Raw genomic sequence first — 26,394 nt, 5'->3', positions numbered from 1 at the left:
GCTTTCTGTACCTATAACGATTTCAGCTTCGGTGCTTTCTATTAGTGCTTGAAGTTCCGGTACTTTACCAATGCAGCTTTGACAGTTTACAATTACAATACCGATTGCTGCTTGGCCCCCGCGTGTCCTGACTTGGCCCTGCACCCTTTGAGGCTGTTACCCTTTCTTTACTTGCCCAAGGCCATCTAACCTAAAAAACCGCCCAGTCCACGCCACACAACCCCTGCTACCCGTGTAGCCACTTGCTGCGTGTAGTGGACTCCTGATCTATCCAGCGGAACCCAAAATCCCACCACCCTATGGTACAAGTCGAGGAATCTACAGGCCACACAGTCGCAGAACCGTCTCAGCCTCTGATTCAGACTCTCCACTTGGCTCTGTACCAAAGGTCCGCAGTCAGTCCTGTTGACGATGCTGCAGGTGGTGAGCTCTGCTTTCATCCCGCTAGCGAGACTGGCAGTCTTCACCAAATCAGATAGCCGCCGGAAGCCAGAGAGGATTTCCTCTGATCCATAGCGACACACATCATTGGTGCCGACATGAGCGACCACCTGCAGATGGGTGCACCCTGTAACCTTCATGGCATCCGGAAGGACCCTTTAAGGTGAATGCCAGAATGACTCCTTTGATAGGACATGGCCTGGCTTCCCTAGTCTGGGGTTGTGCTTTATCTATGAAGACCTTGTCGTTGATGGAATGTTAAACCCTAATTATCCTTCCTTCTTCTGTTGCTTTCTTCTTATGAACTTTATGATTCTTTCCCTCATTGATCCATTGAAATATTTCTCCTGTTAACCACAATTTATCTACAGTTACCTATCGTATACCTCCTCAACTGAACTTCTAACTGCATTATTTTTTATTATTGCCCTATCTTCAGCCTTGGAGAACTTCAAACCTACATCATCTTTTCACTGTACCCCAATCTGACTTATTTGAACACTGATTTTTTCCTGATGATTCTCTCTAACTTCAGCTCATACTTTATCATTACTAAAGTATGATCCAACTCTATATCTGCTCCTGGGTCTGACTTAAAGTATAATTTCTGATTTAGAAATTTCTGTCTCAAAATGATGTAAACTGCTATTACTTCCATACATATACACTCTCAGACTGCGATGATGTGCTTTGTAGAGGCTACTTCCCTGTACACCACATATTGTGTTTCTTCCCATTCTAGTCACCTATGAAGCACAGGAAGAGTCTCTTCCCACACTATAATTAATCAAGTTTTGCTCTTGCAGTGTACAGTTTGAGTCACTAACTGTTGCCACGTAGAATTACTCCAAAAGTATGATAGGAGCTGAAAAGTTCGCTGGAAAAAAATCGCATAGCACAACGGGGACCATAATATGACATTGGTTTTTTGTTGCTAGGTGGGGTTGCTTCAGAGATATGAAAGTCAACTTTTTTAATGGGATGCCATAGTTTGGTACTTATTTTCTGATAGCGACTATCAAGATGAATCCAATGACGTGTAACAGTAAGGTCTTTGAAGGTAAGTGAAGGTCACAAAGGTGGCATGTACGTCCATGTACAGAAGGTGTTCAAAGTGATGACCGTTGGTATCAATGCAGTGCTGCAACTTTCTTATCATGGGTTGAGTGCTGTTCCTTATTACATCAGCACTTACCAAAGCACATGCTCTGACAATTCTGTCTTGCATATCTTCAGGTGTAGTTTGAACATCTTCATAAACAATGTCTTTTACAAGTAGTAGTCCAGAGGCATCAAGTCTGGTGAACGAGTCGACCACAACACCTCTCCTCCATATCCAATCCAACAATTTGGGAATTCTCCGGCGACTCATTTCTAGCCAACAGCGAAAAATGCGTCGGGTGCCCATCATGTTAATACCACATTCTATTCCTTGTTCTTGATGTTATTTCTTCCAATAACAGATCTAATGTTACTTGCAGGAATGTGGTGTATTTCCTACCATTAAGATTTCCTTTGATGAAATAGGGCCCTATAATTTTGTCTTCCAGAATCCCACACCATATATTCACAGACTATGGTTTTTGGTGTGCAACTTGCCGCAGCCAACATGGATTTTCAGTTGCCCAATAATGCGTGTTATGCAAATTAACATTTCCATAGTTCCTCGTCAGTAAATAAAATCAAATAAATAAATGTGTAATCCTTCTGAATCTGAATTTGAGTCCATCGGCAGAATTAAATGCGACACATAATCCGTACCAGTTAATTCTTAGTAGAGACTGATATGGTGAGGATGATATCCATGGCGATGCAGAACACAAACAACACTACTCTGGCTCATGCCAGATTCCCTTGCCATTTGATGCGAACTAACACAAGGGTCTCGAACCATAGTGGCAAGAGTACCAATTTCCGTTTCCTCGTCAGTAACTTTCTTTTGCCGGATATGTTTTTGATGCATTAAAGATCCATTTGTTCTCAATTTATCATACACATATTTAAGTGTACGACGTGTAGGGTGAGTGCGTTGTTGGATATCTTTGAGCATATAAGACTCTAGCTCTCACTGAATTTTGTTGGCATCCTCCATAAATGAGAAACATATTGACTTGTTCTTCAGAGGCTAACATCATTCACATTCGCGTGATTGGACAATACTAGTCCTACCGTTCCTATTAGTGTTGTATTGTGAAACCATTGAATGGTGTTTACATGTCAATGGCAAATCAGATGGATATGCCGTATTTGATGAATATTTATTATTTGCATGATATACAAGAGAGAATTGTCAGAGGCTGTGCTTAGATAAGTGCCGAAGTGATAAGGAATACCACTCAACCCATGATGAGGATATTGCAGCAGTGCACTGATACCAATGGTCATCACTTCGAACACCTTCTGTAAATGGACATTCATGCCACCTTTTTGACCTTCAAAGACCTTACTATTACACAACATTGGATTCGTCTTGATATCCACTATCAGAAAATAAGTACCAAACTATAGCATCCCATTTAAAAAAAGCAAAGTTCACCTTCATATCTCTGATGTGACCCCACCTAGCAACAAAACATGCAATGTCATATTATGGCTCCCATTGTCCCATGCAACTTTTGTCCCACAAACTTTTCAGCTCCTGTCATACTTTCGGAGTTATTCGAGGTGCGAATAGTTAGTGACTCACCCTGTATAGCAGACTGTACTGTATTCATAGATTCCTTAACTGATATTGGTGTTTGGAACTTTTGTAAGTATTTCGCAGAGTAGTTGGTGTCTGTCTTGAATTGCCTGCTAATTCAGGTTTTTCATCATGTCTGTGACACTCTCCCATTGCTCTGACAAACCTACTGCCCTTCTGTGTATACATTCAATATCTCCAATATTTGGCATGTGTCCCACACACTTGAAAAACATTGTACCTTGAGTCATACAAGTATTTCATAAGCAGTCTCCTTCGTAGATTAATTGCATTTTCCTACAATCCTGTCAACTAACCGAAGTGCTTTACCTGTGACTGACATTTCATGTATGTACAAATTGTTACACCTAGGTATTTGTATAAGTTGAGCAATTCCAGTTGTGATTTATTGATGTTGTAGTTATGGAATACTATATTTTTGTGTTTTGTGAAATCCACAGTTTTACATTTCTGTATATTTTAAGCAAGTGTCATGTCTTTGCACCATTTGAAATTTTATCATGATCTGACTGAATATTTGTACAGCTTTTTGAAAAAGTACTTCATTAATGATAACTGGATCATCTTCTAAAAGGATGAGGTTACTATTGATAGTGTGTGCCAGGTCCCTAATATGCAAGATCAACAGCAAGAGGCATTCTATAGGGAATGCATTAAATTCTACGTCCAGTGGTAACTGAACATCCAAGATAACGTGCTGCATCCATCATTTCAATAATTATCAGTAAGGTCAAAAATTTCATTGTATATCCTATGTGATTGCACATTTGTTAATAAGTTTTGGCTTGGTTCTGAGTTAAATGCTTTTTGGAAATCAGGAAGTCTGCATCTACTAGACTGTCTTGATCCTTGGGCTTTGCGTGAACAATGTTTTCAGAATTTATACTTTGTTCTCGTGGCCAAGTGCATATATACCTCTTCCTCTTGTGGTTTTTGAATAGTATATCCATTACCAGAACCAATTGCTAGCCTCGTAGTAGGCCTTGAGACTCAGATGATTCTGTGACAATCTTGGATGCAAATTTCTCAACCTCCACTATCTAGTGGAGAATTTCTGGCCCCTCTTTAATAGATCAGTCATGGAGTACATGCAGGAAGTGCCTACTTCATTAGTGGATTAGAGGTGGTGGTATGCACATCCCTTCATAGGCCCAATAAGATTACATTCTGATTTCAGACGGGGAAGAATACTAACCCCATTAATTAAAGAGTGGATCATATTTTGTGGCATTTGAAAACAGAAAATGTTCGTATAATATTACCTTCAGGGGACCATCTACAGAAAGCCCCTTGAACTAGTCTTGCTTACAAATGATAAAAATACCCACATAATACTATGGATAGAAAGCTGACTGAAACCATATGTTAAACTCAATGAAATTCTAAACTCAAACTTAAATGTATATCACAAAGCCAGGTTGAGCATCAGTGGCAAGGCAGGTAATTGTTGTAAAAAAGTACAGTAATGTCTAGTGAGGTTAGTACGGATTGAAAATGCAAAATAATTTCGATGAAGATAAGTTTTAGAGGTGCATCAGACTCGGGGGGGGGGGGGGGGGGGGGGGTTAGACACTTGTATGAACCAACTGCCTCAGCAGCAATAGTGGCAGAACATTTGAGAATTTCCTGGTCATGTTCTAGTGTTAGCTTGAGTTTTCCACTTACCAGCTATTGACTGAGAGATTCTGGTGTTTAAGATTATTAACCGGGATAGAGAATCATATGATATAGTTTTGAATGCCTTATCCAAAAAGTTACCTTCAGCAGCTGATCAGAGAATCAACTCATGGACATAATCAATAGGTTTAAACTTTTTGATTCTGTTAGTGTAGAACAAGGAATCTGTGATAATAAGGCAGTTACATCATCACTGAAAAGTATAGCTGTAAATGGTGTGTAAAAAAGGATAAGAAGATATGTATACTTATCAAGAGCAAAAAAAAAAAAAAAAAAATAATCAGATTACATGAGTGGTCAGATATCGTCTCAAGGACCAAAAATGTTGAGCGCCAACAGACAAAATTCAAGTATTGTAGTGTATGCCTTGATGCCTTGGACAGGTATGCGCCAAGCAAAGTTGTGAGGGATGGAAAAGACCTACCATGATTTGACAAATGTGTTAGAAACCTGGTGCAACACAGGAGAGAGAGCTTCACTGCAAATTTGAATGTAGCTAATACCTTTTTTTTAAAAAAAAAAAAAAAAAAAGAAAAAACCTAGCTAGCATAAGGATAGCCATGCATGGAGTGTTCCACAAATTTGAAATTAAGTTTCTACCTACTGACTTGACACATTATCCTAAGAGGTATTGATCTTATGTTAAATCAGTAAACAGCTTGAAACCATCAGTCTCGACAATCTGTGACCATCAGTGATCCCTTTTTCCGAAACTATTTCACTGAGGAAGATGGTACTGTGATTTTTCCTTGAAATCATTGTACAAACAACAAGATGACAGATATCAAAATAAGTGGTTATGAGATAGAAAAGCAGTTGATATTACTCAATAGAGAAAAGGGCACTGGAACTGCAGGGATACCAGTGAGATACTATGTAGTGTATGCAAACTTGCTCTGCTTCTAGCAGCAGTGTACAAGAGTGTGCTGGAGGAGCGAAGTTGTCGTAGTGATTGGAAAAAAGCACAGACAATTCCCATTTAAAAGTCCCATTGAACAAATGCACAAATTTATGAGCCTATACTGTGATGTCAGTCTGTTGTTGAGTTTTGAAACATGTTTCATGCTCACATATTATGACATTTCTGGAAACCAGAAATCTTCTCTGCAGGACTAAACTTGGGTTCTGATAACAGTGATTGTGTGGAACCCAGCTCTCTCTCTCTCTCTCTCTCTCTCTCTCTCTCTCTCTCTCTCTCTCTCACACACACACACACACACACACACACACACACACAGCCAGTGATTGTTGTGTTCCTTGACTTCTGGACTGATATGAGCCAACCTGTGCTATTGCATTGAAGAATTTCTAACAAACGGTACACAGCATGTCCTTCTCATCAATGATCAATTTTCAGACATGAAAGTAACTTTGGTGTACCCCAAGGAAGTGTAATAAGCCCATGACTTTTAACCATATTTATATAAACAACATAGTGGATAATGTCAGAAGTTCCATGAGACTTTTTGAAGATGATTCTCTTGTACACACAGAAGTCACAAATTATACTGAAATGCAGGGAGACTAGCAGAGGATCAATGCTTGGTGTAGGGATTGGTATTTGACACTCAACATAAACAGATGTAATGTATTGCATGTATATAGAGAGAAATATACATTATTGTTTAATTACACAATAGAAGAACAATCACTGGAAGCAGTCACATCCATTTAATATTGAGGGTGATTTACAGTGGAAGGACCCTATAAAACTAATAACAGGAGAGGCTGATCCCAAACTGAGAGTCACTAGAACAATCCTTAGGAAGTGTAGTCCATCCATAAAGGAGGCAACTTACAAAACCATGGTCCAACAATAACTGAATATTGCTTATCAGTTTGGTATCTGTACCATAGAGGATTGATACAGGAAATAGAGAAGACCAAAAGAAGGTTAGGGTGTTTCATTATAAGTTCGTTTGGTAAGTATAGAAATGTCAGCCAACTCCAGTGGCACACTGCAATAGAGGCATACTGCCTCACAGTATGGTTTACTGTTAAAATTCTGAGTGTACACATTCCTGCAGAAGTCAACCAGTGTATTGCTTCCTCCTATGTACAATTGAACCCCACTTAAGGAGCACCTTCCACGACACGTAATTTGTGTAACGAGCGAAACGAATTAGAAAAAAAAAACTCACTTGACAATCAATGTTTCACACAATGATTGCCAGTAATTTATTGTGAGGTCACCATCCATTCACATACAGCGGGATGATGTTTAACAGTATGAACACCTTTCATTGTCGGCAGCGGCATATGAACAATGTCTCTAGTATGTACTGCAGTCTGCATTTAGCTCTCTTTGTGCTTCCATCTTAGTGCAGCTTGTGATCACACATTTTTCTAAACTTTTGTTGACATAGTTTCTCTTTTTGTGAAAATTTTAATAACCTTCATAGGAATGTCCTCAAAGATAAAGTTGCAAGACGACAACCGTAAGAGAAAGAGAATGACCTTAGAAATGAAATGTAAAATCTTGGAACATGATCCTGTTGTGACCGTTGCTAATTTACCGTGCATGTACAATCGGTGTACATCAGCTGTTGGCACCATCCTCAAGAACAAGGACAAGATTAAGGAGACAGATGCTTCAAGGGGAATGACCACAGTATCTAAACAATTGTTTCGTATTTTGGACAATGTCAAAAGGTCGCTTCTTATATGGATAAATGGAAAGCAATTGCAAGCCAACACTATTAATGAGAATGTCATTTGTGAGAAGTGGAGAATGATTTTAACTGACATCATTAAGAAAGCGCCAGGATCTTCAGCAACCAAAGAAGTGTTTAAGGGAAGCTGTGGCTGGTTTGAGAAGTTTAAGAGAAGAACCGGCATCCACTGCATTGTGAGGCATGGAGAAACAGCCAACTCTGATGCAGAGGCAGCAGAGGACCTCATCAGCAAGTTCAAGATGCTTGTAGATTATGAGGGTTATCTGTTGCAACAGTTTATAATGAGACAGGTCTATTTCTGGAAAGAGATGCCGAAGCATACCTTTATAACAGCAGAGGGGAATGCATTGCCTGGTCAGAAGCCAGTGAAAGACCATCTCACACTGCTATTCTGTGCCAATGCAAGCGGTGATTTGAAAATTAAACAGCTGCTTGATAACCATTCAGAAACTCCATGAGCCTTCAAGAAGTATAAAAGTCCAGGAGAGCAGGTTAAATGTGATGTGGAGGTCCAACAACAAGGCTTGGGTAACATGTGATCTTTTTCGTGATTGGATCAATGAAGTGTCTGGTCTTCTGATGAAAAAAATATTTCCTGGAAATGAATCTGCTACTCCAAGTCTTGCTTGTTATGGACAAGCTTGTGCTTGTTCTCTAGGTCTACAAGACCACCTTCTTGAAGAATTTCAGTTCATCAAGATCCAATTTCTGCCTCCCAACACCACTCCATTACTCCAGCCTGTGGACCAGCAGATTATTTCTAACTTTAAGAAGCTCTAAACTAAAGTACTTTTTGAGCACTGCTTTGAGTTGACTGAAGTTATCAATCTTACTCTCAGAGAGTTTCATAAATATCACTTCAGCACCATTGCTTGCATCAAGATGATCGAAAAGGCATGGTAAGGGGTTATCAAAAGAACTCTTGCTTCTGCTTGGAAGAACCTTTGGCCAGAGTGCGTTGTCAAAATTGACTTTGAGGCATTCCAGTCAGTACCTATGCAGCCTGTAGTCAATGAGATTGTGTCTTTGGCCAAGAGCAAGCGACTATAAGTGGATAACAGTGATATCGATGAGCTTGTGGAAGGTCACAGCCACGAAATGACCATCAAAGAGCTTGCGGAGTTGCAGTGTGTTTCACAGCAGGAAGTTGTGGTGTGGAGTTCTTCAAGGGAGGAGGAGAAGGCTGTAACAGCAAAGCGGAGATCTTTTTGTACAGTAAGAGAATTGCTGAAAGCAGGGGAATTTGTTGCATCATATAATGAAAATCATCACCCCGATAAAGCAGTGGCTATGCATGCTACAAATTTATTTGACAATTGCTGTGTTGCATTTTTGCCAAGTGTTGAGCATTGGCAGAAACAGGTGGCAATAGCTAGCTTTCTAGTAAAAAAAAGAATTACTATTGTATCATGAATAATAAAGTATGTAATACTGTATGTATAACTTTCTTTGAATAACTGGCATGAATAAGATAAAACTTTCAGTATGTTTTCTGCATGGAATGCATTATCGTATTTAACATTAATTTATATGGGGTAAATTGTTTCGCTTAATGAGTGTTTTGCACGATGAATAAGATTCGGGAATAAATTATGCTCGCTGTTGGAGGTTCCACTAAATAAATTGCAAAAAGACCATGAATGTAAAATTAGAGAGGTTTGATCTCACCCAGAGGCTTACCAGCAATCGTACTTCCTGCAAACCATTCACAAATGGAAAAGGAAAGCGGGAAGTGACAGTACACGAAGTATCCTGTGCCTCACACTGTAAGGTAGTTTGCAAAGATGTTATTATAGAACTCATGGAATCTTTCTCCTTGCCAATTCCTATTGCAAAACCCATATTTTTCTGTAACTTTACCCTTTATTTTTTTGGTTTCAGTTCTGAATATTTCATAGTCAGTCACTGATTTTATTGTTTATTATCCTATATTTCTTGATCACTTTGTATCTTTAAATCTTATCACTCCAAAGACCACTACTACATCTATTTTGAGCATTTGCACTTATCTTTTCGGGTTTTGTGATTTCCCTATCACATTTAAAACAGGATGTTACTCTGTTCTTGGTTTCTCATTCTTTTCCCATTCGGTAATTTGCTTGTAAAGGGCAACTACATCTGCAAGTAGTAACAGTACAGTGGTATCAGTTTAAATCACTCAAGCAAACAAAGCACATTTTAAGTAAACTATGTGGAAAAATTTAGGGAGCAGGATATTAAAGGCCAATAGATCTGTATGCAAAGATAAGACGTGTTTCCTGTTAGAGAGTTAACAATCAGTGAAGCTGGCATATTTTACAGTTGGCAGCATTTCTTGCAAAATATCTTTTATTTTTCTAATATTCAGGAAGCGGCTTTAGAGAGCAACAACAATCAGCATTCAACAAATTGAGAGAGAGAGAGAGAGAGAGAGGGGGGGGGGGGGGGGAAGGGGGGGGGGAGGAGAGGAGAGAAATATGTATCCAAGTTTTAAAATGTTATTGCATCTCGCACATCACATACTACAAAGCAATCATTACCATATACATAAGAGTATCAGTTCAACAATTCCATGTTGTTGTTGTTGTTGTTGTTGTTGTGTCTTCAGTCCTGAGACTGATATGATGCAGCTCTCCATGCTACTCTATGCTGTACAAGCTTCTTCATCTCCCAGTACTTACTGCAACCTACATCCTTCTGAATCTGCTTACTGTATTCATCTCTTGGTCTCCCCCTATGATTTTTACCCTCCACATGGTCCTCCAATGCTAAATTTGTGATCCCCTGATGCCTCAGAACATGTCCTACCAACCGGTCCCTTCGTCTTGTCAAGTTGTCCCACGAACTCCTCTTCTCCCCAATTATATTCAACAACTCCTCATTAGATATGTGATATATCCATCTAATCTTCAGCATTCTTCTGTAGCACCACATTTTGAAAGCTTCTGTTCTCTTCTTGTCCAAACTATTTATCGTCCATGTTTCACTTCCATACATGGCTACACTCCATACAAATACTTTCAGAAACGACTTCCTGACACTTAAATCAATACTCGATGTTAACAAATTTCTCTTCTTCAGAAATGCTTTCCTTGCCATTGCCAGTCTACATTTTATATCCTCTCTACTTCGACCATCATCAGTTATTTTGCTCCCCAAATAGCAAAACCCCTTTACTACTTTAAGTGTCTCATTTCCTAATATAATACCCTCAGCATCACCCGACTTTACTGGACCACATTCCATTATCTTTGTTTTGCTTTTGTTGATGTTCATCTTATATCCTCCTTTCAAGACACTGTCCATTCTGGTCAAAAGCTATTCCAAGTCCTTTGCTGTCTCTACAGAATTACAATGTCATCGGCAAACCTCACAGTTTTTATTTCTTCTCCATGGATTTTAATACCTACTCTGAACTTTCTTTTGTTTCCTTTGCTGCTTGCTCAGTTCCATAAGAATACTATACCACCACTGCCACAATAGTAGTTAGTATACAATCAAATCTTCTGAAGTTTATTTCATCTTAAATTACGTAAAGAGATGACGACAAGCAACACTGCTTTCTGTGAAGAAGGTTGGCATTGGCCCACCTAAGTGCAATGTGATTCTCCCAATTCAAAATTACTTACTGTGCTGTCACAGTGGCAGCTAACTTCAGAAATCATTTTATCGATTGCTAACTTCAGAAATCATTTTATCGATTGCTAACTCCAGAAATTATTTTATCCTTAACAGCTGCAACTGAAATTATTTGCAAAAGGTAGCAGGCTACTATGTCGATAATAAAAAAAAAAAAAACTCCTTTGAATTACAACCTATATTGGGGTCTAGAACAATTTACAATACCCTTTGTACTATCTCAAAACTTTTTATCAGTACCTATCCACAATTTATCTCTCTCTCTCTCTCTCTCTCTCTCTCTCTCTCTCTCTCTCTCTCTCTCCTCCCCACCCCTCCCCCTCCACACACACACACACACCCTCTAAGAAAAAGCACATAAAATAAAAAGTTAACATTGCTATAATCTAAATCAAAGAACATTGCAGTTTTTTGAATAATGTCATAATGCCACATAGTTAGAACTGCCACTGATTCTTTTCAAGTTTTTATCACTTACAGCTACATTATGGCACTCACATTATCTGTGGTTAAGTGTCTCTTTCTCAAGAGCACACAACAAAAGTTGTTTTTTGTGGCATGAAAACACAAAACAAAGCAATGTTTAATTTTCAGTCCCTTCATTTCTACCTAGTTTGTAAAACATTTAACTTACATTATGATTTTATTTGGTTTCTAAGAAAGCTTCCCCTAAAGTGTTACTTTGCACTTTCCTACCCAAAGCAGATATTTTCTTCAGCACACATGGAGTTAAATGAAAATGAGTACACATTATCTGTTTTATATCTACACAAGGCATGACAGTGTCGCAAACCATTACTATTGGTGCAAATGTAACTATACGAGCCAACAGTGGCTCAGTAACAAAGCCATTGAGCTGAAATCTGGGACAGAGAATTAAATTCATCATGCCTGTCAATCTACTGGAGAGTAGAGTGTCTGACCACAGCATGCAAATCAGCACAGAGGTAAATACTATCATGATCAGCGCAAACAACTGATACAAGTACGTGCAAACAGAGCTTGGCTCACGGCATGCCGTGAGGTGAAGGCTATTTCCAAGGTAGTTGAAATCAGTGTAAGAACTGCTGGGCCAAGCCTGTCACAGTTGAAAAGTGAACACATGAGTCAGTGGCTCTGCTGACGCAATGCTTTGAGTGTGCGCTCCATGACAGTATTCTGTACTGTTCCAATGCAATATCCATGCTTGCTCATCCGCACAAGTCTCTGTGTCCACTGGCGGGGATACTAAATCCCTCCTGCATAAAAAGAAGACAATGCTGATAAAGCTATCTCTACCTGTGGGACAGAAGATTCCGAGGGTTGGGGTAAAGATCTCAGTCATCTATGGATGAGGAGAGCATGGCGCCAGGACAAATTCCACGGACTCTAATCGGCAGTTGTGGTAACTATCCCTATGGGCACCCAAATCTGCAATTGAAGGTAGGATGCCAGAAGGAATGGCTGGCGGTGTGTGTGCTGCCATAATTGGGAGCCCACTCACAGGAACAATGCTGTGAATAACCCTGTCACCCGACCAACTTGGAGATGGTGGTGTGGGGTCCCATAGGTCCTGGGCGCAAGTGACTAAAATGGTAGGTTGGCTGTTCCAGCTAACATTCACTGCAAACAAATGCTCACCTCTTTGACTTGCCTCTACACACGGCAGCAACCCTTGCTGTTGGCAAAAAGGTTGGACCCAAACACCAGTCCAGTTCGAGAAACAGGGTGGGCCATGACGGTCTGAAGCATGGGACACAGAGTACAACAGATCTAAAATACCTCCTTGGCTGGTGCCCATGTAGATGCGGGACAGCACCCATTAACCGATGTCACCTGGTATATGGCAAGAAAACTAGACAGTGTATTGTCATGGGAAAATGCAGACACAACCTTTTTCATTTGATCACTTTTATTCACAGGAACCACGACATCTCTGAGTTAGAAGCTGGGTAAGATGTGGTAAGAAGATGCTGGGTACCAGTGTGGATGCAGAAATATGAAAACTCCCGTGGCAGAAATTGTCAACCGTTGTCAGAGACAAGGATCCGAGGAGAGCCCTCGATAGACAAATTACTGACATTGTGCTGATAGTGGCTGTTGACATTTGGCAACATATGGAAAATCTAGCTGCACATTGACCACCCACAGTCACATGATATGCAAAAAGGAGCCCACAAAGTCGATATGCACATTGTATCAAGATTGCTCGGAAACTGGCCAAGGGAAAACTGATCTGGGGCAGTGCAACCTAATTCTGTGTGCAGACCACCCAAGCCGTCACAAAGTGTTGAATATCATGATCAACTGCCGGCTAGTAGATGTGACACTGCACCAAAGCCTTCATGCAGAACGTGCATGCATGCAACAACTGAAGTATTCACAGACACAACCCCAGAGGAATGACCATTTGACAGCTTTGCTCTTGTGTGACAAGCATGAGGACCTTCCTGGATAATGTTGAGCCAATCCCACAGCAAAAACTAAAAAGACCATATGACACCCTGAAGCTGCTCCCAAAGGGGCATTATCGAGTCATCCCTCTGTATTGCTGAAACGAAGTTCTGGAGAAGTGGGTCTACAGCCGTGGCAGGCACAGTGTCCCCTACTGTCAAAGGAAAATCCTGCAATGTTTTCTCTGAGGCATTGTCCAAAACTAGAGCCTCCTGTCACTTGAACTACAGATTGGAGCCGGTGAGCAACTGCAATAGTGCTCTGTATTTGTATGCTGCATGCTAGAAAGGACCAGTGGCATAGGCATTCTTGTCTGTAGGGATGATGCCACGTTTGCTAAACCGATGCCCCAAACAGTGCACCTTTGGGGAGAAAAACACAGCATTTTCCACTTTGTAACAAATGCCAGTCTCCAGAAAATGTTGGAAGACTGATTACAGATGTCACAAAATCTCCTCTCATGTAGAGCTCATTACCCAGATGTCATTGAGTCAGCATATGCAACAGAGAATGTCTTGACACTACTATTCCAAATATTGTTGATAAATTCCTGGTGTAGACAAAACTCAAAAAGGGGAGAAGATTAAACCAGTAAGGCCTGAAAGGGGTGTTGAACACAAAGAAATTCCAAGAAGCTGCATCCAACAGCAACTGCAGACATGGATTTGAAAATCCATGTGTGAAAAATACTGTCTCACAGATGACAATGTCAACTACTCCTCCAGCTATGGAATCAGATACTATCCATGACACACTGCACGTTTAGTGTCTGTTAGTAATTGCCTTAAAGGTGCTTGGTGTCATCTGGTTTCTGAATCACTACGAAATGGGTGGCCCAATGACAAAACAAAATAGGAGGAACAACACCAAGGTCCCGCAAACATAGCTCAGCCTTGACCTTGCCATGCATGGGGAAAGGAATAGGGTGGGAATGACAAAATTTAGGTATTGCCAATGTCTTAAGGGGGATGTATCCCTTGAAATTTTATGCCCGAGCCAAGATATTCTAAAACACCTGTTTGGATGACCTCAGTAAGGACTCCCAAATCTTGAAAAGAGACTGACTGAGACACTAAACATACTTGTGTGGCGACCTACAACAGAGGTGTCTAAATCCAAAATATTTTGCTCCAACAGTAAATTTACCACTAAAAATGTAAGTAGCCATTCCACATTTTTATGATGCACAAAACTGGAGAATTGTCTCTCCTCTGAGGAACTCACTGCTTACTACAAGACAACTTGGTATAGTGGCCACTGCAGTGCAGAGCAGTCCAAGAAGCAATACCTATCTAACTTAATTAGACTGACCTTCTGTCCCATGTCTACAAGAAACTGTTAGCAGAAAACGCTGGAGCAATGCTTATGGGGCATTGGAGACAATCTCTGAGTCCAGAGAGAACACTGGGGCTCCTGACGACCATCCCACAGATTTCCAATTGTCACAAACTATTGGCAAATGGTCTATCTTGCAGCATACCTCACACAAGGCCTCCACATGCGGCAGTCCAGTTGAACATGTACCAAATGACAATAGAGGCAGGATTACCATCTTGCCCCTCAACTGGAAACAGACACGGAAGGCGAGCTGCATAGAGAAATTGAAAAACATCACGAGTGGTGATTGTAATGCTAAAATTGACATACACTACCAAGACAGATGTGGCTAACAATGGACAGTGCCATGATGTCACTACACTCGAAACATAAATGGCATTAACACAGAACAGCTCAGTAGATGACATTATCATCTGGCTCAGCTATCTGGCTATCAGCCACGGGACCATTTCCCGTGCACATGTAAATTTATGATCTGTAAGTTATCACAAGTACATCCTTTGCCACTACCATACGTTCATGTGATCCTGCAGTATTAACAACTTCGACTAAAGAAAGGCCAGGCACAGCCAATTTCCTTGTCTTGACTTCCGGATCAGGTATTTTAACTCAACAATCAGGTGACTAATGAGGGAGTCTGCATATGAGACAGCACGTTTGGGGACACTCAAACTAACACTTGCATGAGAAACCTTGCAGGTCAACAATCCATGGTGCATACAACTACCCACGGCCCTTGTGCTGCCAATTAAACAGTAACGATGCTCCTGTAACATGGGTTTGATGCCCAAAATACTTTGTGATCAAATGACAAAGTTCATCAAAGATAAGTATCTCATGGTCAGTAGACGGCATCAAATTGTGCATGATATCATAAAATCCCACACTGATGGACAATAACAAGACAGCCTTACCACCTGGCTCAATAATACACTTTACCTAGCAGTGCAGCAAGAACTGTCGCAGGTAAGTTCCTCACATTTCCCCAGACTCTTTGAAGTTGGCGTTTGGGGGGGGTAAAGATCCTTCTCAGCTCATGGCTCTCTATCAGCACAGAGTGAGTACGGTGCAGTTCCACACCTGTTTGAGTAGTTCCATAATTTACTCCTGCTACAGCTTTTGTTGCTGCTCCTAGAGATGCAATGGCTTCTGCTGGCATTGCAAAACTGGTGGGCACATGGTTTCCACAATTGAATGCTATTATGGTGGATGGGGCAGGAGGGCGGTTTCACATGCATAAGTATGTCCTATGTTGACACTTTCGTGTCTGCACGAGGCATGACAATTCCACAAACGGCCACTGTCGGCACAGATGTAGCTATACAACTACACAAGCTTATGGTGACTCAACAACAAAGCTCAGAAGCTGAATCCTGAAACAGGGAACAAAACTTTTTAACACTTTAGATGACAAGAATCGATCTGAAGTTGGATTGCAAAATTCACAACTCTCTCACATCAGTTGAGTTACTTGGTAAGCACTGCCAAGCTGCTTCTCTGGATTGCCGGTGACGTCGACGTCCAATTGACAGAATATATATATATATATATATATATATATATATATATATATATATATATATGTCTCCCCTCCCTCCCTCCCTCTCCCCCTCATGAAATAAGTGGATACTCACAGAATATCCTCGCATAAATATTTGAATGTTTGCAAGTCGACTGATTTGTCTTGCATTAGACTCGATAAAAACACATTTACAATAGTGTTGGTTTAACGACCACATAATTTGTGACCATGTCTTGCTTCTGGCAAGTCCAATACATGAATTACTTGAAAGTCTAACGCCATTTCTTCATTTGTCACAGTCACTAAAAGCACAGAATAATACATAAACACAGTTTATAATTATCCATCAAAATGTGCAGTCATTGTGAAACAAAATTAATGAGCTAGAGGTATTACTGTCAGATCAATTAAAAGAAGTATCTGCAATGTATTTTAGTGAACATTAGCTGACTGATGATGAGATGCCAGCAGTCACAAGTGTACAGGTTTATGTTATGACATCTCGTTTCCGTTGAAAAATATTTACACATGTAGGAACAAGTATATTTCTGAAAGACAGTATCAGATATTGCTGCCTAAAATCTCTCGAAAATTTAGGAAAACAAGGTGATTTTGAAATCTCTGCTGTAGAACTAACCTCAATAAAAATGATCATCATTTGCCTGTACAGAAGTCCAAACACAAACATAAAAATATTCTTTAACCAACTTTAGTGTAGTCTTGACAGTATCAGGCACCTAAATAAAACAGTTATAATATGTGGAGATTTTAACATTGACTTCAACAAAGTTTCAAAAGATAGAGATGATCTTATGGCTATTTGTGCAACATACAACCTGCTCCCAATTATACATTCCCCTGTCAGAGTTAAAAGTGTATCCAGCACCACTATTGATAAACAAGGATAGCCATGAATATGTAGCTAGAAACTTCAACACAGGCTTCAGTGACCACTATGCATAACTTCTTGAAATATCTTCAATGCTGAATTTAATTAAACAATAAAAATAGGAAGAACCTTCAGCCATCAAAATATTGAATACTTTAGGAATTTATTAAAGAAGGAAACATGGACTGAAATGTACCAATACGAAAACACATATGAGAAGTTCAACATATTTATAGATATATTTACACATTATTTTAACATGTCATTTCCAGCTAAAAATCAGAAAATTAAGTGTTGTAGGCTTAACAGAAAAAATTGCTGGTTGACAACAGGTATAAAAAAGTCATGTGCTGAAAAATGAAGGTTATATGAGATCTCCAAGTCCTCCATAGTATCCAATGAATACCTTGCGTATATCAAGAATTATATAATGATACTTAAAAAAGTGATCAAAGAAGCTAAAGTAATGGCAAATGACTGCTATATAAATAATGCCAATAACAAAATGAAAGCTTTGTAGAGTATAGTGAAACAGCAAGCTGACCATGTTTCTCCTCGAAATTCCAATATTAAATTGAATTGTAATGGCAAAGAAATTAATGATCCTAAAGAAATAGAAAATGCATTCAATACTTACTTTAGCAATATAAGTGAGCAGTTAATTGCTGAAATCAAACCTTGAAATATAAACTGCCCAGTATCATCTGTAAATACCAACATAAATCCTACTTCACCGTTTCTCTTTCCAACAACCTAGAAAGAAGTCCTGTCAGTTATCAGAACTTTAAAAGTGAATCATGAATCTGGAATAAATGGCACCCCAGACAGCCTTATTAAAAATGTGGAGATCTCATTAGCTCACCTTTATAATAGCTCCCTTTCAAACCAGAATTTTCCCATCATGCCTAAAAACAGCTAAGCTCAAACCACTATTCAAAAAAGGTAAAGAGGATGAAGTGGCTAACTACAAGTCCATTGCTCTACTATCTGTATTCTCAAAAATCATAGAAAAAAAAATTCAAAGAAGGGTAGTAGATTTTCTGGAAGAGCACAAAATACTATCCACACCACAACATGGTTTCAGGAAAGGCTGATAATTAATGCAGAAATTTTTGAACTATTAAGTGAAATACTTCAGAGACCATATAATGGTGAAAATGTCACTGGAATATGTCTGGATCTCTCTAAGGCTTCTGATATCATAGATCACACAAAACTATTGCCTAAGCTTGACAACATGGGGATTAGAGGAACACATAACAACTGGTTAAAGACTCACCTAAGCAGTCAAAAACAAGTGGTTAAAGTGAAACGTCAAAATTGCTCAACACACTTCAAAACTATGAAACCATTAAATATGGAGTGTCGCAAGGTTCAGTTCTGGGACCTCTTATATTTGTTACATGTGAATGACCTAAACAAATTCTGCGGGAACGACATCCAGTTTGCTGAGAACACTAGTGTGCTAGTGAGTGGGAAAGAAATGGAAATGCTTCAGAAGTCTACAACAGAGACACTGAATAATATTGAAAACTCGTTTAGTCACAACGAATTGGTACTAAATGCAAATAAGACAGTGGCACTAAATTTCGACAGTGTGGAAAAAGGTGAGCAAACTGTTCAAATTCAGATGTCTGACAGACCTTCAGAATGTAGACAACACTAATTTCTTAGGAGTATGGCTCCAAGATAATCTTAAATGGGGGTTGCATGTTGAAAAAGTTTGTAAGAAATTAAGCACTACATGCTACTTAATGAGAATATTAGAGGGGTGCTGCATCAAAGATTCTCTGAAAACCATATATATAGAAAGAAACTTCCACATGGGAAAAATATATTAAAAACAAAGATTTCAAGACTTACCAAGCGGGAAAGCGCCGGTAGACAGGCACAATAAATAAAACACACACACAGAATTTCTAGCTTTCGCAACCGACGGTTGCTTCTTCAGGAAAGAGGGAAGGAGAGGGAAAGACGAAAGGATGTGGGTTTTAAGGGAGAGGGTAAGGAGTCATTCCAATCCCGGGAGCGGAAAGACTTCCCTTAGGGGGGAAAAAGGACAGATGTATACACACACACACACACACACACACACAAGCAGACGTTTGTAAAGGCAAAGAGTTCGGGCAGAGATGTCAGTCGAGGCGGAAGTACAGAGGTAAAGAAGTTGTTGAAAGACAGGTGAGGTGAGGTATGAGCGGCGGCAACTTGAAATTAGCGGAGGTTGAGGCCTGGCGGATATCAAGAAGAGAGGATATACTGAGGTCAATACCTCTGGAAAAATCTCTAAAATCATATTTACTGCATCACTGCTTTTACTCCATTGAGGAATATTTAAATTTGTGAAGTGTGTTATGTAAACACCTATGCATGAAGTGTATTATTGCAACCTTAAATACAGAGTGTACATAAAACCGGGGAACACTGTCAATTATTCACTGCACATGAACTAAACATTGTACAGATGTCATAAATATTGCATTTTGAAGAGAAACTCTGAAAGTTTTTTTTTTTTTTACAAACATTCGATATGCGAACCATGAGTGACCCGGCTGACGTCAATACGGAAATCGAATTCTTGCCATACCTGTCCCAGCATGGCATCGTCAGTTGTGGCAGTTGCTTCCTGTATTCTCTCCTGGAGCTCTGCTACATCATGTGGTAGAGGTGGTACATACGCCAGATCTTTAATGTGTCCCCACAAAAAGAGTCACATGGAGTGAGATCTGGTGATCAGGGAGGCCAATTCATGGAACAACTGTCCCCTTCTGTAGCACGGCCAATCTATTGATGTGACAGCTCCGTGTTCAGATACCCGGGAACTTAAGAATGAAAATGGGGTGGAGCACCATCCTGCTGAAAGGTAAATGGAGAGTCCAATTGCATCTGGGGCATCACCTATTGCTGCAACATGTCCAAGTAGGAATATCCAGTGACAATACTCTCGGCGAAGAAAAATGGCCCATATAGTTTTCAACATGACAAGGCACAAAACATTTACTGTTGGGGAATCACGCTCAAATTCAATGCGTTTGTGTGGATGCTTTGCACCCCAGATTCGACAGTTCGCTTCATTGCTAAAAATTAAGAGATCAACAATGCCATCCCCATCCTTATTCAGTTGTTGCAAGTGCAAACAAAACTCAAAGTGCTTGTGTTTGTCATCATCATTGAGTTTCTGCACTAGCTCCAATTTGAATGGTTTCATAGACAGCTTCTGTTACAGGACTTTCCATAGTGGCAGTTGAGCAATTTTGAGTTATCGAGATGCACAATGCACCAATTTCTTTGGATTCCTTATGAATGTCTCTTTCTACGTGCTCCACTTTCACCTCATCCACACTGGGATGTCCGCTTCTGTTTGCCGGGCACAAGCAACTTGTTGTAAAGAATTTGTTGTGCCAGCAGTAGATAGCCTTCCTTGTTGGTGGTTTCTTACCATACTTGGTTCTAAACATCTGTTGAACTGCTGTAGCGCACTTGTTTTTGTCAAACTCCAATACACAAAAAGCTCGCTCCGCACCTGAACTCGCCATGTTTGCGACTAGTGCTGACTATTGGCAAATTACCAAAGCTGTGGTATTAGTAGTGGGGGGGGGGGGGGGGGGGGGACTTTTCGTATTTTCTCTTCAAAATGACATATGTATGATATCTGCACGATGTTTGGTTCTTGTGCAATAAATAATTGAAAGTGTTCCCGGACTTTATCTACCCCCTGTAAGTACGCTTAGATATGACTTTCAGCTGTATACTTATGACTTTGCTTGTCCAAAGTCTTATGCGTAAGTTCCTTTGTCGACAACAGAACCAATAAATACAATACAATACAATACAATGAAGTTTTTTTTATTGCCTTGATTGCATGTATGTGCACTACATTCCTATAGCCCATTGAAAATTGCCCCTATGGTATTTCCAAATTGGCCATCGGCTTTCACTCAACACACAAACACAGCAAGTCACTACACAAATGCTGTTAATGTGTAATGTGGAGCAGTGCTGGAAGTTGCCGCCACAAGGTCTGTCAGAAATATGAGATTCTTTGTTGAATTCCTTCGATTGTGCGGTCCATGCTATACTTTAGCATAAGTTAAAGCATTATGGAATTAGAAAATACAGCTCACCAATGATTCCTTTTCTAATTAAAAAACAGGAAGCAGATGGTATTCTTGAGTGTAAACATTGATATCTGAGTGTGGTACAGTAAATTTGGGGGGAGGTGCCACAAAGTCATGTTCTAAATTCATTGCATTTACATATATCAACAGTCTATCAGTAATATAAAAGTTGATTATAAGAATTATTTTTGTAGATGAGAAGTGCTGTTTTGAAAGACACGGAATACAATGGAATGTAAATGATTTTCACAGTGGGTAGTGGGTAACATCATCTCATGGATTACATTTAATTAAATAATATACCACACAGCACTTACAGTTCCTTACTTGGAATTCTCTTAAAAGTGTAATTTTATTAGCACAGGATAATCAATGAAGTTTGGCACTTTACAATATAAGGATGCAGTTGAGTGAAATGTGTTCTTGGAAGCATCTCATTCAGAATCATATGTAATCTCAATTATAAAATTAAATCCCATTGTCACAGCCACAAGGAAATGAGAACTCTAACAAAGACATTTGATAATGTAGGCCACAAAACTTTAGTAGAAATATTGGTAGTATATGGTGTAAGAGGAAACACAGGGGACTGGATCCTTTCATACCTGACAAATAGGATTCAGTATGCAGAAATTTCAAAAACAATGAAGAAGTGAGGTCTGAATTGAGCATTCTACTCACGTTAGTCCCACAGGAATACATCCTTGCCCGTTGCTTTTTATTTCATGCACAAATTACATCACAAACATTAATTATTATTGTAATGTAATTACTTATGCAGCTGATACAATTCTACTGTTCAAGGAATACATCCTTGCCCGTTGCTTTTTATTTCATGCACAAATTACATCACAAACATTAATTATTATTGTAATGTAATTACTTATGCAGCTGATACAATTCTACTGTTCAAGGATAGACGCACATAATCTAGAAATAAAATACAGTGTAGAAGTAAATAATGTGCTATCCAAAGATTCACTTATTAAATTTGCCTATGTTACTAAAATATTTTGCATAAATTTTAAACTAGAAAACGAAAACAGTGTCAAGGTATCTACATTTGAATAGATGAGTGCATAGCAAATTACAAAAAAAGAGCAAGAAGAATAGCAAAGAGCAACACATAGCAAACCTTAAACAGAGAAAAGATTGTAGGCCAGCAGTAAAGCTCTTAAGATACTAACATGATCCAGCATATATCTATATGAACTCGTATGCTGATCAAAACTCGGATATTCTCCCAGTACTCAAGATAACAAGAGACAGCACTATCATGATGCAAGGAAGCAGAACTTCAATAAGCCTGTACACATGAAATAAAAAACAGTTGTCACATGCAGCCCTGTTAAACTCCCTTCAGACTTAAGAGAGAGAAACATAAATATTTTTGACTCCCTCAAAACTTTTTTCAGTAGAAAACCATTACAATAGTATAAATTATTTTATGTGCATTACAGTTCGACAGTTGTAATGCAATTACTGTAACAAAAAGATATTTAACTTACATATCCAAGTAAATATAGCATAAATGATGTAGACGGACTCATAATTTGAAATGAAATACACCTAAAATGCCATTGCACAGAATTATAATTTACTAAATGTCACGTCGTAAACAGTGTATACTGAAGGAATATGATCCGAATCCATGTCTGAAAACTTAGGTTTTGCTCCAGGCAAATTCCAGATTGGTTCCTGTGAAAGGGCATGGCCAATTTCCTCCCCCATCATTGCCCCAATCAGAGCTTGTGCTCCATCTCTAATGACCTCACTGCTGACTGGTCGTTAAACACTAATCTTCCTTCCATCCTTTAAGCAATGTAGTTATCAGTGCATGTAATTCAATTTTACCTGATACTGTGTATTTTATCTATGGCTACAATACATACATACATATTCTTGGCCTTGGAAAGGGCATTCAGAATGGTGTTGGTCTGAGAAAATCTTGTGCATATCATAATTGAAGTATATGAGAATATAACTTCTGTCATACCTGTACCTACATTGTTTATGATGTCTGTTGTTCAATTATGTAGACTCCTTGAAAAGAAACTACACAGTTCACTGTGTGCTATCTGGATGAAAAATTTAGTTACACTTGGATAACACCCTAAACCATTATATAGAAAGTTGTGGACTATTCTGCAGGCTAAGTTTTCAGTATATTAATAGCAAAACTGAAAAACATGTTATGGGCCTGAAATTTTTGAAACATAAGTTGAAAGTCTTACTACAGCACACTCCTTTTATTTTGTACAGGGATTTCTTGAAATTTTATTGAGCCTTTTGCTGTGATGTCATACCTGACTCATTCATGACTGAGTTCCTTTGGCTTACATGGTTTTATGGAACCCAAAGAGAAAGAGAAAAAGGCACAGAGAATAGTCTATGCCGAACTCATTTCCAACCATTATTTGTAATTGTCCTTTCACCTATAAGATTCTCAGATGACTAAAGGCACTCTGCTTTTGCTCATGTGTTGAGGGTGTTTCACGACACACTGTGGAAATTATTACTTAGGATACATGAGGGTATAAAACAAATTCAAGGCTAGATCTCTTTGCAAGAAAGTACTTTATTTGCATATGTCCATTTACACACTAATGCCTTGAAAATACCAATGCAATACAAAATTCATGATGTACAATTTCGCAATACAGATGTTCCTCACGTTTTTCTATCATGTAGATGATGGGCAGTTCCACTTTAAAGACTATTGGTTTATCTCACGGTCTTACCCATAAGCCACATTTCGTAATGATGCTAGACGTGGACAGGTCATCCACAGCACACCTTCCGAGTTCTTATCAGACTCGGCATGGGGTTCCTTCTGCTCCTGGATCAGCAACCTGGGACCTTGGGAACAAACTTGTCAGCAACATGCTGCATTTTGAAATCATGTTAGGTACATGTTCTATACATCATTTGAATGGCTCTTTTATCGAAATGATGTGGAACAAATTAGTTTGTGGAACATTTATAGATGATTAGTGTTAACATTAATGAGCATATTTTTTGTCGGACTAGTCCAACTACATTTAACTGAAAACTACTTTTCCTAAACAGAGGCTGCCAGTTTTGAAATAAAAATTTGTCCACAGAATCAGAGCAGTTTTCCATAAAAACAATGTAAGTTAGACTTAAAACTTGCTTTACTACCTTTGAGACGTTTTTTTGTTACTGGCAGTGATCAAAAACATTAGTTGCTGTGTACTGAACTTGTTTCTGAGTGTCGACAGCTTTAATACTGGTTACTAATGCTCATTTTTTTCCTCCAGTGAGGATTTCCTGCACTGTTCCGTACAACACACTGACAATGGCAGCAATGTTGTGGATTATTCTTCAGTGATCCTCATGCCCAAGTGTTTTCAACACTTACAGGCATTTTACTCGAGGGACGTAATCCTGATCTCTCACTGTCTTCCAGTGATGTCCTCTCTCTTGACTCACACATGCCTCTCCACACACCTTGCACAACTCATTGCAACATGGCCATATACTTGCCAAATCATGTCAAGCATCTCTATAGTGGCTTTTCCCTGTTTCACAAAGAACTTAATGTTCACTGTTGTTCTAACTTGCTCTCCATTCCAAAGTCATTGGTACTCCTTTGCACTGTCATCTCTTGGTGTGTTACAGAGTGAGTCACGAAACATTTTGATGACCCCCACATATTGGTGCCAGGGAATATTTTTCAGATTATGTAATGACAAAGTTGAGTCTAACTGCCTTCTTTTAGAAAAAAAGGAACCAACAGCATCCATGTTTGTGGAATATGCTTGACACAGCCAATGATCCAGTATCATGCAAATTAACCAGCAAGAATTACGAGATAATTTGAATATTCCTCTGAAGTAACAGAACAGTCAAATAATAAATATTAGTTATTTCTGTATCAATATCATTAGCAGTGTGAGAGATAAAATGGAGTTTTGGTGGTTCTGTTGTTAATATAATTTTATTATCAAATAATTTTTGTTGCAGATCATAAAACAGCTGGTGACCAGTGGGTGTTATCCTCAAATTACAACTGTGAAAGAGGCAGTGAAAGTGAAAATCAAGAATATGTTGGACTACTTTCGAATACTGGAAATATAACTATTTTTGATATTCGCAATAATAGAGCAGCTTTGTGCAATGACAATGTTTTTAACAATAGAAAAATTAGGACAAGTGTTTGCAATTCGCAAATTCATTTGCGTTTTTCAACTATAAGTGTGAATAGCATATCTGTGTCAGGCTTTGATGATAATATTTATGTATATGAACTGCTAAAGACAGGTGGACTCAGTCTTCGCTTTATGCATGATGGGCACAGGAAGACTAGTGTTAGAAAACGCTACAACACCACAGATCATCTGTGGTATGGGAAAATCATTTTATCTGCTTCAGAAGACAAATCTTTACATTGTTGGCAGTTCTCGTGACTACTTCATGAAAGTAGCTTTTATGTTCTTGAACATTTTTATACAACTTGTTTTAATAAATAAGAGTTATTCAAAGTTAATAGTCTTACTTCAGTTATTTTGTTATTTTATCCATCATTGTTACCCACAAATCCATCACCCTTTGTTTAAAGAATAAACCAAGCAATTTAGAAATATACAAGTAAATCTTTAACTGAATTTTTATTTCTTCAAGTTATTACAACAGCACTGATTGCTTTGTTATGCATACCATCAGTGTGATGTGACATTTTGTTTTTCAGCTTGCAACTTGTATCTTTTTACTTCTGATACAAGAGCATAGTTTTTTAATTTATAGGATCTGTTACATCAGAGTATGAATTACTGTTGCTTTTAATAAAGTTTTGTGCTACACTTTTACAGTGTTCATAAAATATTTAACAATCTGCTGTGCATTCTCAAGAAATTTCCTTGCAGTTGTAAATTACTATGTCATTGTCAATATCACAAATTATTGCTGTAAATAAAATAGAAAGAAACTTCCACATGGGAAAAATATATTAAAAACAAAGA

General features: G+C 38.9%; 1 protein-coding gene across 3 annotated transcripts in view; it reads left to right on the top strand.

Moving 5' to 3' along the window:
- LOC126307472 (WD repeat-containing protein 73-like) overlaps window positions 1–25,942 on the top strand; it is a 107,044-nt gene extending 81,102 nt beyond the window's left edge. For all 3 annotated transcript variants that reach the window (XM_049992072.1, XM_049992083.1, XM_049992074.1), the window contains exon 5: window positions 25,400–25,942. In XM_049992072.1, coding sequence (XP_049848029.1) covers window positions 25,400–25,842 — 443 coding nt within the window. In that variant the 3' untranslated portion in view covers window positions 25,843–25,942. The remainder of the gene's footprint in view (window positions 1–25,399) is intronic.
- The last annotated feature ends 452 nt before the right edge of the window (window positions 25,943–26,394 follow it).

Source organism: Schistocerca gregaria, chromosome 1, assembly GCF_023897955.1.
Source record: "Schistocerca gregaria isolate iqSchGreg1 chromosome 1, iqSchGreg1.2, whole genome shotgun sequence".
NCBI classification, from domain to species: Eukaryota; Metazoa; Arthropoda; class Insecta; order Orthoptera; family Acrididae; genus Schistocerca; species Schistocerca gregaria.
The sequence above is the reverse complement of the archived record's forward strand: the minus strand, read 5'-3'. Positions and strand labels throughout refer to the sequence as shown.